General features: G+C 46.6%; 1 protein-coding gene across 1 annotated transcript in view; it reads left to right on the plus strand.

Moving 5' to 3' along the window:
- Window positions 1–18,915, plus strand: part of Tll2 (tolloid like 2) — a 110,897-nt gene that overhangs the window by 77,367 nt on the left and 14,615 nt on the right. The window contains exons 10-14 of the mRNA XM_029563008.1: window positions 1,027–1,129; window positions 11,087–11,203; window positions 12,050–12,195; window positions 13,318–13,513; window positions 18,420–18,545. Of these exons, the coding sequence (XP_029418868.1) occupies window positions 1,027–1,129; window positions 11,087–11,203; window positions 12,050–12,195; window positions 13,318–13,513; window positions 18,420–18,545 (688 nt within the window). The remainder of the gene's footprint in view (window positions 1–1,026; window positions 1,130–11,086; window positions 11,204–12,049; window positions 12,196–13,317; window positions 13,514–18,419; window positions 18,546–18,915) is intronic.

The raw sequence follows: 18,915 nt of genomic DNA on the forward strand, positions 1-18,915 counted from the left end.
CAACCATCTGTAACTCCAGTCCCAGGGGATCTGATGCCCTCTTCTGACTTCTTCAAACACTGCATAATAAGGGTGCATGCAGGCAATACACTCATAAAATATTTTTTAAAAGATTATAGAGTCAGTAACTGAGATGTGAGTCTAGATCTGTCTGATTCTAAAGACACCTGCTTAGAATCTCTCAGAGGGAAAGAGAGTGGAGAGTTCTGAGATCAAAGATCAAGTGATTCCATCTGAGCAGGGACTCAGGAAGGGGACCTTGGGAAGGCTTCATTACCTGAGAGCTCTCAGGGAAAGGGATAGAGACTGCTCCTGCAAGCTCTGGAAAGCAAGCAGAGTTTAGTTTGTGACATGGGGCTGTAGGGGTTTCCTTGGGGGCTTCCTAAGCATGTAGGGGTTGTGTGGTAAACATGAGATAAAGACCTAGAAGTTACAGTAGGGGGAGAATCAGGGAATGGTTTCAGCAGTAGCTATTAGGAAAGGCACATCCAAGAGAGACAGCAGTTATATACAGTAAGTGGTCAACCAGAAAGAACAATGGAATGAATGGCAGACCAACTGCAGGAAGGCTGTTGGAAGCACCTCACTTCAGAGATTGATCATGGGAGGTCTCAGATGCACTTGGGCTAACCCCAGACTCTCTGGAATGACTGATGTTACCAGATCTTCTCATATCTCTAAACCTCATTGACCCTTACCTCCTTACAAATCCCCAGTCTCAACTCACACCAGCCCATCTTTTACTGCCCCTTGCTTTCTATAAACCACCTAGCAACTTCAAAAGCTCAAGCGACTCCCCAGACAGAACTAAAGGACCCATCTCCTTCTGTTTACTCCCCATCCTGCCTGAGGTTTATTATTTAATGTCACGAGGTTTCCTGTGTGTGTGTTTTAGAAGACGCTCCTACTGTGGTCCAAGGGATCTGTATGCTAAGGGGTAATGTGAGAACACCAGTATTCATGATGCATCTTTCAGAACTCCTCAGGCTTTGTTGTTCAAACTCACTTTATGGTAATTCTTTACAGATCATCCTGAATTTCACATCCATGGATTTGTTTAAAAGCCGCCTGTGCTGGTATGATTATGTGGAAGTCCGGGATGGTTACTGGAGAAAGGCCCCCCTGTTGGGTGAGTAGACTTTGACAACCTTAAGAGAGGAGGGCGGGTGTTCTCTGGGATGCTCTTACTATCTGGAAGGTTCTATTGTGGCAGCCCGCACAGGAAGCTCTCAAGCGCCCTTGTCATTGTAAAACCTTGAACACTCCATTTGGCCTCACATGTTAAAAGCTTTTAAAACTGTGAGCACCCTTTGACCCAGCAATTGCACTTCTTGGAATTTATCCTAGGGAACTAATTAAGGAAGTGTGCAAAGCTCTAGCTATGGGGAGGTGCACTGGAGCAGGAAAAATTGAAAGCAATTTAAATGTTCAACAGGAGTTAGCTGAATAAATTATGACGCATCTTTTCAATGGGAAATTTACCAGCCATTGAAAGTAAAGTTGTGGGTGAGTATGTATTGATACAGAGAAATTTTCATGAGACACCATAATCCACAAAAATTATGTTACAGAATAGAGTAAGTAGAATTATTTAAAACATGTATGCATACATGCAGACATATGTTATATAGGAATTACAGTTAGATGCTGTAGCAGGCAGAAAGAAGTGAACACAGGAGCAATAAAACCAGGACTGCTGTCCACAATCATTCAAAACGAAATGATCAAAACACTATGGAGGTTGAATTCAACTGCAAGAAACTATTTTGTGATTTACAATATGAATCTCAAAATTATAAATGTAAACAACATATAGCAGTTTTCTCAGAATGGTAGAGAATTTTCCAAAGTTTTGAGTCTTTCCTTTGCTTATTTATATCTCCCAGTCTTTCTGATGGGTGAGTATTATGTTTGTGGAATAGACAAGTGCATGGGCCCATCTACCAAGAGGCAGGTTGAACCTTTGAGTGAAGGCCATTGAGAAGGAGGTACAAAGAAGAATGTCCCTTAAAACTGACTTCTCATGGTGATCAAGGAAGATTAATGTTGGTAGAGGGTCAGTGGTCTTGGGTCTTGGGAGTCATCACGGGGACTCACTGGGCTCAGGAATGGCAGTCATGATGGTGCTCTAGAGAGAAACAGACCCACAAGGAAAGGTCTCAGCTGAGATTAGGGTATCTTCATTGCTAGAACAGTCTATGGGTTGGGCTCCTGAGTCAGTCAAGTCTAAGGTTTTGGTGAAGACTTGGCCCCTGGCATTCCATCATGGGAGCAGAAAAGCCACACTCACTGTGCTGCAAGTGGCCAGCCTGAGAATGAGCTGTTGCCAGAGCAGTTGGCTGGAGATGGAGTGGAAAGCAAGCCCTGACGTTGTGTTGGATCAGGAGGAAACAGTCAGAAGAGATGGGGACAGTGCCTATGGGGCCTGTAGATACGAAGCCAGAGAGACTAGCATACAAGCCCCTGTATCTAGAGGGCTGAATTTAAATCCCCAAGGGTACGAACAGGTATGAATTTGTGTCCTCAGGAATTCCAGAGTGCCAGGGAGTGGTACAGGACAGGGCGTGAATGGGAGAACCAGGTTGCCATCATTAAGAAAAATCCATCAGGCAGTTAACAGTCCACATAGACAATCGAAGAAAGTGATCTCCAGAACAGCATGTGCAAGAATGTGGGCATGAACAAATAGGTATGCCACCCAATGACAGGGTGGACCTCTCTGTACTGGATTATGTTTTCTGCCTAAAATGAGCAGGTACAGAAATGCTAGCTGCCAGAGAGAGTCACAGGTCATAAATAGCATTGGGGTGTGCCAGAATGACAGGGTGTAGGACTGGGGAGATGACTTAGTTGGTAAAGTGCTCATTGTTAGTCATGCAAGCATGAGGGCCCGAGTTTGGATCCCCAGCACCTACATAAAGACTGAACACCCAAAAGTTATCTTCTGACCTCCACACTCATGCCATGACTCGCACTGCTCTCTCCCCTGAAAAATAAACAGATATGAAGTTAAACCAGTTTAAAAAAAAAAAAAAAGCTAGGTACCATGACATGTGCCTTATGACTCTAGCACTTGGCGGGTGGGCAGCGGCGGCAAGGATGGAACCCATTAGCTAACCAGTCTAGCTGAATCAGTGAACTCCAGATTCAGTGAGAGATTCTGACTCAAAAATTAAAGTGACCCCCTCCTGTGAGCTGGCGCTATGGTCCCCAGAGCCATGGTTCCACATTCCTCTGGTGGTGGACTGATGGTGGAGTAGATTGAAGGATGGGGGACTTCTTGATATTGGGCAGCAGTTTCGGCCTTCTCTGAGTGCTTGCATACCCCACAGGCCCTTCTCCTGAGGTTCCAGGTTGTACATGATAGTGGCTTTGCCTTTGTGTTGGGATTATTCTGAGGACAGGGGAGGTTTCTGTCATTTGCAGAGTCTAGCCTTGGGAGGCCTGATTCTCTAGAATGAACTTCCCAACCTCCTTTGCTGGCCAGCTGTGGTCTTGGTTCCACACATGGTCCTGGGCATCCAGGCCTTGACACTGGACCTCTCCCATTCTCAGACACCAAAAGTTTTCTACCATCTCTCTATTGCTCTTCTACAGCCCCAGTGAATCTTCTCCTGTGCCCTACAGAACATGTAAAACACCAAATCGAACTTCTGGGGATAAAAATCACAGTCTGGAAAGTTAAAAAAATAAATTTTAAAGTACTTTAATAACTAAACTGATAAAACTTTCAAACTGAAAATATGCAATTGTGTTTTAGGATGTAAATTTGTAATTCCACATGCCTACAATATTTTTTGAGCATCATTTACTGACAAAACTTTACTCCCAAGCTTCAACAATACTGTGAAATTTCTCACTGTTGCTGTAATGTGAGTTTGGCATTCATTCCCCTTCCAAATTCTCCAACCTATACAAAGTTTTTCAATATAATCATGTTATTTTTTTTTTTAAAAAAGCAAAGCTTACAAAAAGCAAAAGTAAGAAAACAAATCTCTAAAGAAATTAAAGTGGAGAGTGAGGAAGATAGTTGACACTGACTTCTAGTCCTGCACACACGTGGACACACATGGGAGCAGACCCATGTTACATACATGTGCAAACATACCTGGAGAGAGAGAGAGAGAGAGAGAGAGAGAGAGAGAGAGAGAGAGAGAGAGAGAGAGGTCTTAGGGAGGGGGAGCCAGAGATCCTAATCATGTCTGAGCACCAGCATTACCTGGAGAGAGTTCTCTGAAAACAGGAAGTGCAGGACTGGCAGACAGCTTTGTATTTTGGTTTGTACACTTCTCAACTGTTTAGATCTTTTGCAGTGTCATTTTAAAAAATCTGTGTGGGAGGAGCTTCATGAGAACTAAGGATCACAGACCCCTCAACCTGGCAGAGACCCTCAACCCACTGAGCCTCATGCAAAAGCCAAGCCCTCCCAGTGTCTAAAGCCTCACGGCCAGCTAGATGCCAAGATCAGACCAGAATTCCAATGTCCTGGTGAAGGGGACAGGTGACTGCTAAATCTTGCAGTCCTTTCCCCTCAGGGTTGCCAGATAAAACACACCATGTGTTGTTTATCTGAGATTCAAAGTTAACTGGGCTTCCTGGATTTCTGCTTACTGAAGCTAGCAGGCCTATACCCCGGGAAAGGGTTAGACTAAAGCCTCAGGAGGAAGGAGCTCTGCTTTCTGCTGCCAAAGATCCCCAGAGAGGGCCAAGGCACGTTCCTGAAAGTAGACACAGGCAGATTTCCAGGCATTCCCTTTGCTTGAACTTGAAGCAGGGATTTTCTCAGTAGGGATCCTGGTGTCTCTGGCTATACTTTTAGTGATGGAGTAGGATTTGTGCAGTTTGGTGGTGGTGATGGTTTGGTTTGGGGGGCCGGTTAATTGCTCATATTTTACCCACTATTGTAGTATGCAGGTGCACATGTGCATGTGTATGCATGCACACACGTGTGTGTGTGTGTGTGTGTGTGTATGGGTGTGTGTGTGTGTATGTGTATGTGTGTGTGTGTGTGTATGGGTGTGTGTGTGTGTGTATGGGTGTGTGTGTGTATGTGTATGTGTGTGTGTGTGTGTATGGGTGTGAGTGTGTGTGTGTGGGTGTGTGTGTGTGAGTGTGTGTGTGTGTGAGTGTGGATGGGTGTGGGTGTGTGTGGGGGTGTGTGTATGGGTGTGTGTGTGTGTATGGGTGTGTGAGTGTGTGTGTGTGTGTGTGTGTGAGTGTATGGGTGTGTGTGTGTGCGTGTATGGGTGTGTGTGTGTGTGTATGGGTGTGTATGTGTGTGTGTGTGTAGGTGTGTGTGTGTGTGTGTATGGGTGTGTGTGTGTGTGTATGTGTGTGTGTGTGTATGGGTGTGTATGTGTGTGTGTGTGTAGGTGTGTGTGTGTGTGTGTATGGGTGTGTGTGTGTGTGTATGTGTGTGTGTGTGTGTGTGGGTGTGTGTGGGTGTGTGTGTATGGGTGTGTGTGTGTGTGAGCATGTGCACAGTGCTGCAGCCAAGACCTGGCCCAGTGCCTGGAACCATCAGTCTTCATTTGCAGGCTCTCTCCTTCGCCAACTATTTGGCCTGCTCTGATATTTCCAAATGCAGTTGTTAGTGAACTTTTGTGTTTGGAACAAGTGCATTGTGTCGGCTGAGCTGGTCCCTGGGAGGGGTCAGTGCCATGAAATCTGCTGGGAGGAGGCAGGTCAATGCCCCTTTGGCAGGAGGGAGAGCGGATTAGGGCGGATTGTAAAGTATGCGTCTTGCTCTGAAAAACTGTGCATCACATTTTTTTCCCAGGGCAGTGTGTGAAAATCCAAGCATAATGTGCACATAACTTTTTATGAATGGACCCTTTATGACTCCCCACGGAGCCCACTTGCAGTGTCTTCATCTGCATTTCCTCTCCTTGATCTCCTTATTAAACTCTCCTAAACCCAGCAACCAGATTTCAATGTAGGAACGGACACTTCTCCATTCTAGTTTCTCTCTGGCCTACCCAGCCTCTTTGGAAGGAGGCTGTTAGTGACCCATGTTTTCACATAGTGATTTCAAGAGAAATTTAAGTGGATTGATAATGTTTCACAGCTGGTTAAAGATCACAAATGGGGTTTTTACTGCTTCAGGGGCCACTTACCTTTAGCAAGAGGATGAGGATGGGGGTGGGGAGGGGGCAATGCCTGCAGAGAGAGCTCAGCCAGTAATCTTAAACACTGTCCCAGAAATTGGATTCCCTCCCCTGTTGCTGTTAGAAGGAATTACTCAAACAATGTACTTTTGTATGCAGAACCAGCTTGGCATTCGGTGTCACCATAATGCATACAAAAACCCTTTTTTCCTTTTCCCTGAAATGGGGAGGGGAGTTCAGGAAAGCCAAGCTGGTCCATCGGAGTCATTTGGCTCCGCTACTGGGGCTCCCTGGGCGAGGAAGTTTCCCAAATGGGTATAAATGACAGTGTGAAGTCAACAGGCAAACTGGCATCTGGCACAGACTTGCCTTGTGGTCCAAGGCTTTGATCTTCATTCGTGCTTGTCTCTTTCCAAGCTGGGAAGTGGATATGGTGCTACATTCTCAAGAACACGTTTGGCACCATATCCAAAATTGCACAATGTTCAGAACTGCACTTAGGTTCTTTGTGATGGTTGTGGTGATGAAGGAGACAGGGAGGATGAAAGTCCAGATCTCAAGCTGACAAGGTTCAAATCTTGCTTCCACCTTCAACTTTGAGATGAATGCTCTCATCCTCACTTTCTTATCTGTGAAATGGGGACAGTAACAGTACCGGCTCCATTCAAAATATCATACAAACAGCCCTGATAGTCTCTGCTTCCCTTTGAAGCTTCACAAGCCAGGCCTCCATTGTTCACAACTCTTTCAGCATAGCTGTTCCAAGCTCCACAGCAACAAACTCTAAGCATATGATGGCTTTTCCAGCCCAAAGTTCCAAATGCTTCCACAATCCTCCAACGTCAGGTCTGTCACAGCAGTGCCCCACTCACTATCTGGTACCAATTTCTGTTCTAGTTTGTCTCTTCATTGCTGTGACAAAATACTCTGACCACTACCAACTTGGGGAGGAAGTTCTCCCAGGTCACAGTTCACCAGGGAGCCCAAGGAAGGAACTCAGGGCAAGAACCTAGAGGCAGGAGCTGGAGCACAAGCCATGGAGGAATGCTGCTTACTGACTTTCTCCCTGCCCCCTGGTCAGCCTGCTTTCTTATGCAACACAGGCCCACCTGTCCAGGGGTGGCACCACCCACAGTGGGCTGGGCCCTCCCACATCACACAACAATCAAGAAGATGCTCCATAGACATGGCCACAGACCAGTTCAATGGAGGCAATTCCCCAGTTGAGGCTCCTTCAACCCAGGTGTGTCAAGTTGACACTAAAGGGTTTTTACTGCCCTTTTTACTGCCATCACACTGACTCAGGGAGCAGCATTGTGTCTGGTAGATTTCTCTTGCTGTAACAACAAACCTGAGGGAAATCAACTTAAAAGACAAGAGGTTTACTTGGGCTCATTGTTTCAGAGGTTTCTGCCCATATTCACCTGACCTGTTTGCTTATAGTTTGGTGACAATGCCTACAGTGTCCACCACCTCTAAATAACCCATTAAGTTATGAATCTATCATTGGATCAATCCATTGATAAAGTTAGAGACCTCATGATGTAATTGCGTCCCCAAGGCTCTACGTCTGATGGCTGCCTTCAGCCCATGAGCTTTGAGGGGCACATTTAAGGTCTTAACCATTAACAAGTGGGGACGAAATGAGATATTCCATATCAAGTACCCTGGAGAAGGTCTCACACAGACACTCTCAGTAACAAAAGGGACTTTGATTAGAGCTTCTATGGTGACAAGGGCAAGGCTGAGATATCAGCCAAGTTAAGAATTAAGAAGAGGTTTGGGCGATTTGTAACTTATTCTGCCAAGGCAGTAAAATATGCCGGCCTCATCCAGCGAGCTGGGCAGAGGTGAGTTCATCCTGCCGCTGGGTGGGAGGTGGTTCATCTCACTGAGTTAGGTTCATAGGTAGTAAGAATGCCAACTTCCGTCTCTCATTTGTAATCGGTCCTCAGTGACTGTGACAGCAGCTGGGGTTTTAAAAGGAGAGACTTGGGTTGGAAACTTGGGCTAGGTAAAGAAGGAATCCTGCTTTGGATTGATGTGATCTGATTGCTGCTCAGTATTCTCCCCCTGGAAAAGCAGTGCTTCCTCAGGTTTATGCACTGTTTTCCAAAAACTCCCCCACAGTAATTGACCATACCTTAGGAACCATTACTAATAGCTTATAGGCTTCTGATGCATTTTTCCTGTGTGTGTATGTACATATTTGTGTGCATATTTGAGCACATGGGTGAATGTGGATATGTAGGAGCCCATGTGCATATAGAGGTCAGAAGCCATTGAGGCCCAGGGATCCTCCTACTTCTCCTCAGTGTTAGGATTACAAGCATGTGCGTCCACGCCCAGCTTCTAAAATATAGTTTCTGGGGATCAAACCCAGGTCCTATGCTTGTACCTCAAGCATTCTCCTGACTGAACTATCTCCCCAGCCCCTTCTGATGTGCTTTTTCTTAATAGCAATTTTATTTTGTCTCACTGGATATGAATCCCACCAAATTCAAATGGCAAGAGGTAGCCAGAACCAGGAGGAAGTGGAGGCAACTGTCAACCCTCTACCATATTTCTCCCCCAAACCAGAGCTAGCCATTGGAAAATGTCTGTCATGGCCCTCACTCTTCCTCGGCCTTATACCTCTCCACTTTTCTCAGAAGAGCAAAGCATAACTGTAGCATTTAGTGACTTGTCCAGGGTCTCATATGGTGCTAATAGTAAAAGTAACCACTTAAAAAAAAAAAAAAGAGTCAAGAGTTGACCATGGTAGCACATGCCTGTAATTCCAGCACTTGAGAGGCAGAAGCAGGAGGATTCAGCAAGTTTGAAGCTGGGCTGGGCCAGCAGAGGAGGAGATAGGGAGATCTCTGGGGTTAGCTGGCCAGTCAGTCTAGCCAAATCAGTGATACCGGGCTCAAGGAAAGACCATGTCTTAAAAAGTCAGATGGAGAGTGACTGGGGAAGACACGTGATCTCAACCTCTGGTCTTCATGCACACCTGTACACACAGGTATACATACATGAACATGTATGCATGCACACACATAAATAAAGTATACCAGTGATTTTTAGTATGTTTAGAGTTGTACTTTTAGAATATCTTCATTATCCTACAAAGCCTGCTCTGTTTTTTGGTCTTTTTGAGACAGGGTCTCCCTGTAGCCCAAGCTGTCTTGGAACTCAGTATGTAGACCAGGCTGGCCTTAAACTCACAGAGATCCGCCTGCCTCTGCCTCCCGAGTGCTGGGATTAAAGGCATGCACCACCATGACCAGCTTAGCCTGCTCTATTAAAAAAAATATTTTATTTATTATTTTTATTTTATGTGTATGAATGTATTGCCTACATGTGTATAAGTGCACTTGTGTCATACAATGCACACAGAGGTCAGAAGAAGGCATTGGAGCCCCAGGAACTGGAGTTGCAGATGGTTGTTAGCCTCCACGTGGGTACTGGGAATTGAACCCAGGTCCTCTGCAAGAGCAGTCAGTGCTCTTAACCTCTGAGCCATATCTCCAGCTCCAGAAAGCCCATATTATTAATGACGGTTGCTTGCCTCCAAGCTAGAGAAATTCTTTGGGAACCATGGAATTTTAGTCCAAATAGACCCTGGCTGCTCAGTGGTCATGACTGATGTGGAAGATTCAACCCCATCCCTATTCCTGCCCAGTCCTGGGTTTGGGCTTTAAGTGGTATTAAGAATTATGTGGCCAGACGTTGCCTTGCTCTGGGAAGACATGACCTCCTTTTCCTCTGTAGTGTGTCCAAATTTCAGGTCTCCTATACAAGTGTCTAAGAAATATTTTTTTTGTTGTTTTGTGTAACAAAACCTTATGAGCCCCTTTTCCATCAGGTAGCAGGAATTTAATTTCAGACAATGTTTTTCTCCCCCCGTGGGGGGGGGTGATACTAGTATGGGACATACTTTGTGCCAAGGCATGGGGACAGCCAGGTATCTGTAGTGAACCCTTCCTGGCACTGGACATCCTCAGCCCCAGTTAATCAGCTGTGAGCACATAAGTGCCTCTTGTCTCAAACAGAGGAGGGCTCAGATTGATGTGCAGTTTACATCTTCCTCTGAGCTTGGGAGACATTCTGTGGATCCCTGAGGCTTGTGAAAGGTGACCACCATACCCACCCAGGAGCCAGCACTCAGGCAGACTGTTGTGCCACTCCAGGCTTGGCCTGGGGGACTCTGCATGTCTGTGTTACAAATGTGGATCTGGACCACCCACACAGACAATTCTGTTCTGGTCCCAGGACGAGCAGGACAATCCTAATCATGTTGCCCCTCTGGGCTCTGTCCAGAGATTGGGGGCACCATTTTCTGTTCTCCAAAATCCTTAAATCTCCCTCAGGTCTTTGTTATCCTTTTCTATCATGGTCTCTGTTTGGGGTGGGGGAAAGGGATTGGTCCTTATAGGGGCTCCATGGTGCCCCTCTAAAGTCCATCCTAGTCTCTTCCCCTTCACTTCTGGGCCTCTCTCTGAGAAAGAAGACTGTGGAAGCATGCTCTTCTTCACTGAGAAGTCTTCCATACCTTTGGTATTACATCTGGCCTTACACAATTCAAAAGCTGAGAAGCTTTGGTTTGTTGGTCATGTATTCTCTGCACCCCTGCCTTCCTGAGATAAGGGAAGCAGAAAAGATAGTGCCCAGTATCCCAAAGGGAAGGGCATGAATGTCATCAGAGGTACCAGAGCAGGCAGCATCAGTACCATCCAGACACACCTGAGGGCCACCACAGGAGCCATATGGCAGAAGAAGATGCCTACACTCTGCCATGAACCTTGATTGCTTAGAATCTGGAGCTGTCCTTCATAAGCATACAGATGTGTAACTCTCAGACCCATCTTCAGCCCTGCATGTACTGTAGGACCAGCCGTCATGGCAAAGGTCACTCTTCACTTTCCCCCTTTCCTTCAGGTTGTGGCGAGGTGGGGTCATTGTCCATTGTATCCTGACTGTGTCCTTTCCCTTTCCAGGGAGGTTTTGCGGGGACAAGGTCCCTGAGCCACTCATCTCCTCTGACAGCCGGCTCTGGGTGGAGTTCCGCAGCAGCAGCAGCATTCTGGGAAAGGGCTTCTTTGCAGTATATGAAGGTTTGTTTTCAGTAGAGCAGCCAGGCAGGTGACCGCTAATGTGCCTCTCTTCTGTTGTGGCCTGCTTACTATCAAGGTGTACATGGCAGCTTGCCAGAGGGCCATGCGTCCATCACAGGGACCAGGCTGAGACTGTACAATACCTCTGTCACCTTTGGAAGGCAGAGGCCAGGTGTTCAGCCCTCTGAGCTCTCCTCTCAGTCCAGCTAGGGAACAGGCTTTCTCCATATGCAGATGGAGGTATCTGGGGTATAGAGCTCTGTGGAGATGGCAGCAGACTCTAATAACTGTGTGAGCTCAAGCAAATGAATTAACCTTTCTGGGCCCCTTGTTACATTAGTGAAAAGAGGACTTGGTAACATCATAAGGTCCATTTGCATGTAGAAGGGCTGTATGATCCCTCTTATGGCTGCTTCTGTTTGTTTTAACTCCAGGGACAATACTAGAAAAATATTAAGGCCACCTTTTTCTTTGAATCACCGAAATTTTGGGGAAGTCAAAATTTTGTTTTGTGAAAGGAATAATGTGCATATTTTCATGCATGCATGTGTATCTGCATGCATGAGTGTGTGCAAGCACATGCGTCCTCTGCAGCAGCAGCTTCTCTAGGCCCACCTGGGTCAGACCCCCTGGGGATATGGCCTCATCTCCCATACTTAGAACAAGCCCCTACCTGGTTCTGATGTACATCGCTATTCAAAGTTGAAAACTTGCATCTGTGCCCTTTCTAAGGACGGCTTTGTTGAAGAAAATACTGGCATGTGGAGCCACCTAGTGGCGAGAGGTGGCCACTCGCCTTCCTTCATAAGCTGTGACCAGGGTCCTTCTTCTGTGCTCTTTCTAAAGCCACCTGTGGGGGAGACATTACCAAAGATGCAGGTCAGATTCAATCTCCCAACTACCCCGATGACTACAGACCTTCCAAGGAATGTGTGTGGAGGATCACGGTGGCGGACGGGTTTCATGTGGGACTTACCTTCCAAGCTTTTGAGGTGAGTGCTGCTGAGGATGAAATATTATTGACTTGTGCTCCTTACTCTGCTCTGTAAAGATGGGTTCTTGGCCTAATATGCTAGAAACTCAACACTCAGGAGGCTGAGACGGGAGGATGGTGAGTTTTAAGTCAGTGTGATTGCATAGTGAGACTTTGTCTCAACAACAAAAGGACAGTGGATAGAGTCGGGGAGGGGTGGTTTAGTCGGTAAAGCGCTTACATTGCAAGCATGTGCACTTGAGTTTGATCCCCAGCACACTGGTAAAAAAGCCTGGCATGGTGGTGTGGTCTTGTAATCCCAGGATTGAGGAGGCAGATGCGGACGGATCCCTGAAGACTGCTGCTTGGCCAGGATAGCCTACTTGGTGAGCCTAAAGCTAGTAAGAAGCCATTTATCAAAAAACAGGTGAATGACTCCTGATAAATGGCACAAGTTTGCCTTCACAGGTGCGCCTGTAAGTGTGACTGTACACACACGCATGCACACACACATATACACACTGAAAAAAGAGATGAGTTTTACTTTTGGTTAAAGACAGGATCTAAATGAGCTTTTTGGTTAAAAAGCTCATTTCAAGCCCACAGTGCATATTGCCTGGACATCTGAAATCAAAATCTTTGCACACTCTACCATTCAGCTCCCATACTTCCTGAAGACTTTGAGAGAGAGTGAAGCATGATGGAAGTGAACTTTGAGGCTGGAGATCAAGGCTGTCTTGTAGGATTATCTTCCTTGTTTCTCTTGATTCCTCAGCCTGATTCATTTTTTGCAGCAAAGAGACAGCTTAGAGAAGGCCAGGATACACTTGACTTGGTTAGATTTGAGACTGATGGTTAGGCTTTATTCATAAGTTTAAAATCTTGAAGCCAGGGGCTGGAGAGATGGCTTAGCAGTTACGAGCGCTGGCTGCTCTTATAGAAGACCCGGGTTTGGTTCCCAATACACACGGCAGCTAAAAAACTGGGATCTGATGCCCTCTTCTGGCCTCTGTGAGCACTGCACACACATGGTATACTTAAATGCAGGCAAAATGCTTGTACACATAAAATTTTAAAAAAATTAAAACCTTGAACCCAAGCCACCCAGCATCATCTGTGTGGCCTCTGTTTCTGTCTCTAGATTGAAAGGCATGACAGCTGTGCTTATGACTACTTGGAAATCCGGGATGGTCCCACAGAGAACAGCACTCTGATTGGCCACTTCTGTGGCTATGAGAAGCCAGAGGCTGTGAAATCCAGTGCCAATCGACTGTGGGTGAAGTTTGTGTCTGATGGCTCCATCAACAAAGCGGGCTTTGCAGCCAATTTTTTCAAGGGTATGGCTTAGGAGTCTGTTTCTGTGCTCATTCATGGGAAAAATACAATTTCCCCAGTTATAGATACACACAACCTGTATGAAGTCTTAGCGGCAAGAGAGGTTTTGCAGAAGACAGGCTCATTTCAGAGCTGTTATTAGAACCCATGAGAAACAGGCTCAACTTGGCTTCTACAAAGAAGATTTTTCTGTACTGGAAAATGAGAGCTAGTGATTTTTTTTTTTTTTTTTGCATGTGTCTGTGTGTATGGTTCACATGCATGTGGTGTGTATGTGTGTATGTGTGTGTATATGTATTTATCTATGTGTGCGTATGTGTATGTGTATGTGTGTGTGTATGTGTTTGTATGTGTGTGTATGTGTGTGTATCTGTGTGGTTATATGTGTATGTGTGTGTATGAGAGTGTATTTGTGTGTGTATGTATGTGTGTGTATGTGTTTATGTGTATGTGTGTGTGTATGTGTGTGTATGTGTGGGTGTGTCTGTGTGAGTGTGCATGTGAGTGTGTATGTTTTTGTGTGTGTGTGTGCATGTGTGTGTGTGTTGATGTGTGTGTATATGTGTGGATGTTTATGTGTATGTGTGTGTATGTGTGTGTGTGTGGATGTGCATGTGTCTGTGTGTATGGTTCACATGCATGTGGATACATGTATATGTGCATGGGTACAGGTGCATATGTGTGTGCATGCATGTTGAGGCCTGAGGTTGCTCTCCACCTTATCCACTGAGGCAGGCTCTCTCATATTGGGTAGTCTAACTACTTAGCTTACTCTGAGGATCTCTGTCTCTGCCTTCTGAGGGCTGGAATTATAAGCAGGCCACCACCCCTACCTGGTATTTATGTGGGTGCTGGAGATACAAACTTGGATCTTCACACTTACACAGCAAATGCTTTACCCACAGAGCCATCTTCCCAACCCCTGAGTTCTCGTGATTTTACCAGGTGCAATCACTACCCTTAGTGAAGCCCTGCATTAATAACAAGCATCTGCATGACAACTATCATTAATCAAGAACTATTGTGTGTCAAAGCCTGTGCAAGGCACCTGATTTACCTGATGCTCCTTTGTTCCTATAATAGCCCTTCGAGTTAAGGTTGGATGGCATTGCTCAGTGCTGAGAAGGGAAACTGAGAGTCATTCAGCTAGATGAGTGACAAACTGAAGATCTAAACCCCGTCTGACTCTAGAGCCCAGACCCTTTCTACACCCTTGCCTGGCAGTCCTTGATGTGGGCCAGAAAGGCTACCCAAGCCTTCCACTGGGAGGACTGGCTTGCAGCCTCTATGCAGGCCCAAGAGGAGTGGGATGGGAGGACAGGAAGGATACAAACCTTGATAGAACCAGACCAGACCATATAAGCAGACCCAGAGTTCTTGACCACAGAAGAGAAGGCTTCCACACTTATTTTGAGTAGACATTTAGGCCCCCAGAGGCTTCAGACTACCTCCTAGGAAGGGAACAGGAATATTGCGTAGTGCATTGTGTCTGGATGCCCAGAACATGTCAGCAGCCCTTGGTGGAGATGACTGGTCCCTGTGGCTCCTTCATTATGGCTCCATCATGACATCATTTCCCCAGGTGTCTAGTCACTCATGCCCACTTGGGGGAGGCCGCTTCCTCCCTTCCCTCCTCAGTTTACCTCCTTTATAACAGATGGAAAGAAAGCTGTCTATTTTCAGTAGACAGTTGTGAATCCCCAATGAAACAATGACTTAGAGACCCTTTATAAGCTGATGGATCTGAGTTAAGATATGAGGTTATTGTTCCCCCCCTTTCTGGCACCCATGGAAGAGCGAGAGATAAAGTGAGAATCATAATGCCCAGCTTCCCTTGCCCAGCAAGGCCACAGTAAGGTGCTCCATGAGCACAGTGCCTGGCTTGTGTGTCAGCTCCTTGCCAGGGGAAGAAACGGGAAACATCACTTCGAAGCCTGTAGCAGAGCTGGGGAGAGCCAGAGAAGCTTATGCCGTGGTGCCAGTTGGCAGCAGGCCTTGCCTGGGGCACAGCTGGCCTGTGACATGGGCCAGGATGCCAGCTGGCCTCAGTGCTGCTCTCCTGGTGCCAGATGGCAGCCATTCTCAGAGCTGATTGGCTAGGCAGCAGACAGAACATTTTCTTGTTACTTTGAAAGATTGGCAGTAGCTTTCAAAGCTTGGCTGGGCCATTTTGGTCCCATACCCTCCTCTATAAGGAACATGAAATTCTACTTGAATCCTTAATCCCACCATCCCAGAGACTACATGTGTATAGAGGGGATGGGTTCCTTCAAGGCATTTCTTCAGACACCCGGTGATGTGCTCTGTCTTCCCTTTCCTCATCTCTCTCTTTCTCTGAAGCAATTTTTGGGGTCCTAGACAGTCTCATTATTTAGCCACAGAGTGGCTCCTCCCTTTCCTAGGCCACCTGAAGAACAGGAAGAAGTTGGAGCTCCTGCCGTACTTGGCCGAGCCCTGGCTCTAGCCTCTTCTCCTCCCAACACACTCTGCGTGGGAGGAGGCTGTCCTCTTTTGTGCTCCTCTTTTCTTTGGGAGTGAGCATGAGCCAGTGGGCTGGATGCAGATAGTACTTCATGGCAGTGTGGAAGCCATGTAGCCAGCCAGGCCCTGGCATGAATGGGGCCCCAGTGCCCTTTTACTTGCCCGCCAACCACCCATGCTGGAGCAGGGCTGCAGATGGTCACTCAACCCACTGCCCTTCTTACTTTTGAGAAGTCCTCTTTTCATTCCTCTCACTGGCTTACACCGGAGTTATGTCTCTGCCAGAATTGTATTTTCTTTGCTTTAGGCCTAAGCCCACTCCACTAGCTTCTCTTCCTCCACCTGGCTAAGGGTATGCTAAGAGACAGAAGGCCTTTCTTACTCACCTTTGTGTCCTGCCCACAGCCACCACATCCTCTGGCATTAGAGCTTCCCCTGCCCCCACCTGGTTAACTTTATCCTTTCTGCTGGGCTCTCTCCTCAGTTTCCTTCTGCTCATTGGTGGAGTTCTTGAGTCTGCTGTGCCCTTCCATCTGTTCCTCTTTCACCTGCTCTTGTCTGTCTCGCTCCCCTCCCTCTGCACTGCCCTACTCCCACCTGAGTCAGGTAGGCCCAGGTAGCTTTCTCTCACCATTCTCCTCATCATTGTCTCTCTGCTGTGGAACTACAGAAACTGTGCCACTGCCGTCTGAAGTGGCCGCTGTACACTGTCTGCCAGCCCTTCATAGCCATCCTGTTCAATCACTAAAGGCTGGGCAATTCTTTCCATTTTAAAGCCAGTGTCCACCAGTTGATCCAAACAGACCCAGATCTCCTGAAAGCCCAGACTTTTTACTTTCCTAGATAGTCCCCTCTTTCTAAATCTTCTAGCAGATGCCCAAGAAAGTGCTTTCATATTTCAACACAATGAACAAAGAGAGCTACATGAATGTGGTTTCAACATGCTCAATACTACATGTATTGGAAATCACAGACAACTTCACCTCTCTGCCTACAGCATCTCTTCTAAACCTAGTCGTCCCATGACAAATTCACTTCAGTCTTTGTGGGGCCCAAGACACCTGGTGCTCAGAGTTACACTGTATCCTATCCACTAGGTGAAATGATGGGTATTAACAAGCAGTCTACTTCCTGGTAAAGGGCAACCAGGCTGATAAAGAATTCATGCATCACAGACAAGGAGGATTGGCAAAGAGTGAGTTTGTTTGAGTTGGGAGAGGGTAGTGTAGAGGGAGGAATGGAAGATGGAGGGTTGCATTTCTACAAATGGGTTGGGAGTTGCAAGAAGCCAGACCACCCAAGAAATAGTTTGGAAAAGTAGCTAGCAAGGATCTATCATCAAGAATATTACTGAGAGCATCCTGCCTGAGGTGGTGAGGTGAGGCATCTATCTTTCCAGGTTGCTACCAACTCTTACATGTCCTGATTTCTTTCATTTCATGTATAATGTGTTATTTCAAGACCTTGTGAAAACTTCATGTTTCTCTTTCCTCAGGTACCTCCCATGGTGCCAGTGACCTGTTCTCCCCTTTCTGCCCCACCCGTATCTTTTCTTCTTTCTAGACTGGACTTTCACTTTTAAACATGTCTCAGAAGTGCATGGTTGTGGTCCCTGTGTTAGACTGCTCTAGTGCAGGCCCTCTCTCGTAGATGTGTCGTAGCCTGGCCACAGAATGGTTTTCCTTGCATTCCTAACACTCTTCTTGGAAATGGCCAATGCTACGGATTTTCTTTTCTTCAGTGGCTTGTGGGGTAACGTATTCGGAGGAGATTCTCCAGTGACTCCTGTGTTCTGTCTCTGGATGGAGCTCCTGGCAACCTACTTGCTGTTATTTAATTCTCCAAGCACGTCATGGAAACCTGTCTGTGCTGAATCCCTTAGGCTCTCCACCATCCAGCCTCCTTCCTGCCCACCATGCAGTTTCTCCAAAGAGTAGTGGCTAACCCAAGAGCCCAGTGTTCCCTGTAACTTCTTAAGAATTCCTATAAAAACGCTGCACTACAGGCTTCCAAGTCTGTGTACGAAGTGCGTCCTTCTGTTATCACCCTGTACTGAATGTTTCTAAGAAGTTCTGTATTTATAGGTGGAAAATCCTAATTCCATGGCATTAAATGGATGAGGTCCCTGTTGTGGACTGTGATGAGATTTATGAAATCATACACATACCTGCTTATAGGTACCTTGCAGAATTCCATTCTCTGGGCTTTTTGTCCCTTCTATTCTGGATGACCAGATGTCCTTGCCTGGGTAGTCAGGAGGCTCCTTTTTACTATAGCTACATCTGATTGTCAGTTGTGGGCATAGGATTTCTTGGGAGGTAGCCCCTGGCTATAGAAGACTGGACCTGGGGCCCTGGGATGTGGGAGGGAGGGAATGGACTGGGCTGCTCGGCGATGATTTAGCTCTGGAACTTTCCCTCCCCACAGAGGTAGATGAGTGCTCCTGGCCAGACCATGGTGGGTGTGAACAGCGCTGTGTAAACACACTGGGCAGCTACTCATGTGCCTGTGACCCTGGCTACGAGTTGGCCGCCGACAAGAAGACATGTGAAGGTTGGTATTGTACCTATCAAGTTGAAATGACAAGGGATAAGGGATAAGTTTTAGGAAAAGTAGGAGTAGAGATGGGCAGCTGGGGAGAAACAAGTTGATAATAGTCCCAAATAGGAAAGAACCACTAAATTACACAGCCTCTTCTCCCAAAACTGCAATTGTCTACGGTTTGTTGTGTACTGTGACTGTGTGAAGTTCACATGATCATCACAGCAGAGACGTGAAGAACTATGAGTGCATCAGCACGACTCAGCTGATAGCTCTCCGTCTGCCTTGTCCACCTGGCCTGAGTTCTGCTCACTTGCCCACCCTTTTGCTCATGCAAGTTAGTACAGCGAGTAGCATTTCTAACTTTCCTTTGGTCTAAGGA

This window comes from Nannospalax galili, unplaced genomic scaffold, assembly GCF_000622305.1.
Source record: "Nannospalax galili isolate Female #2095 unplaced genomic scaffold, S.galili_v1.0 scaffold875, whole genome shotgun sequence".
NCBI lineage: Eukaryota > Metazoa > Chordata > Mammalia > Rodentia > Spalacidae > Nannospalax > Nannospalax galili.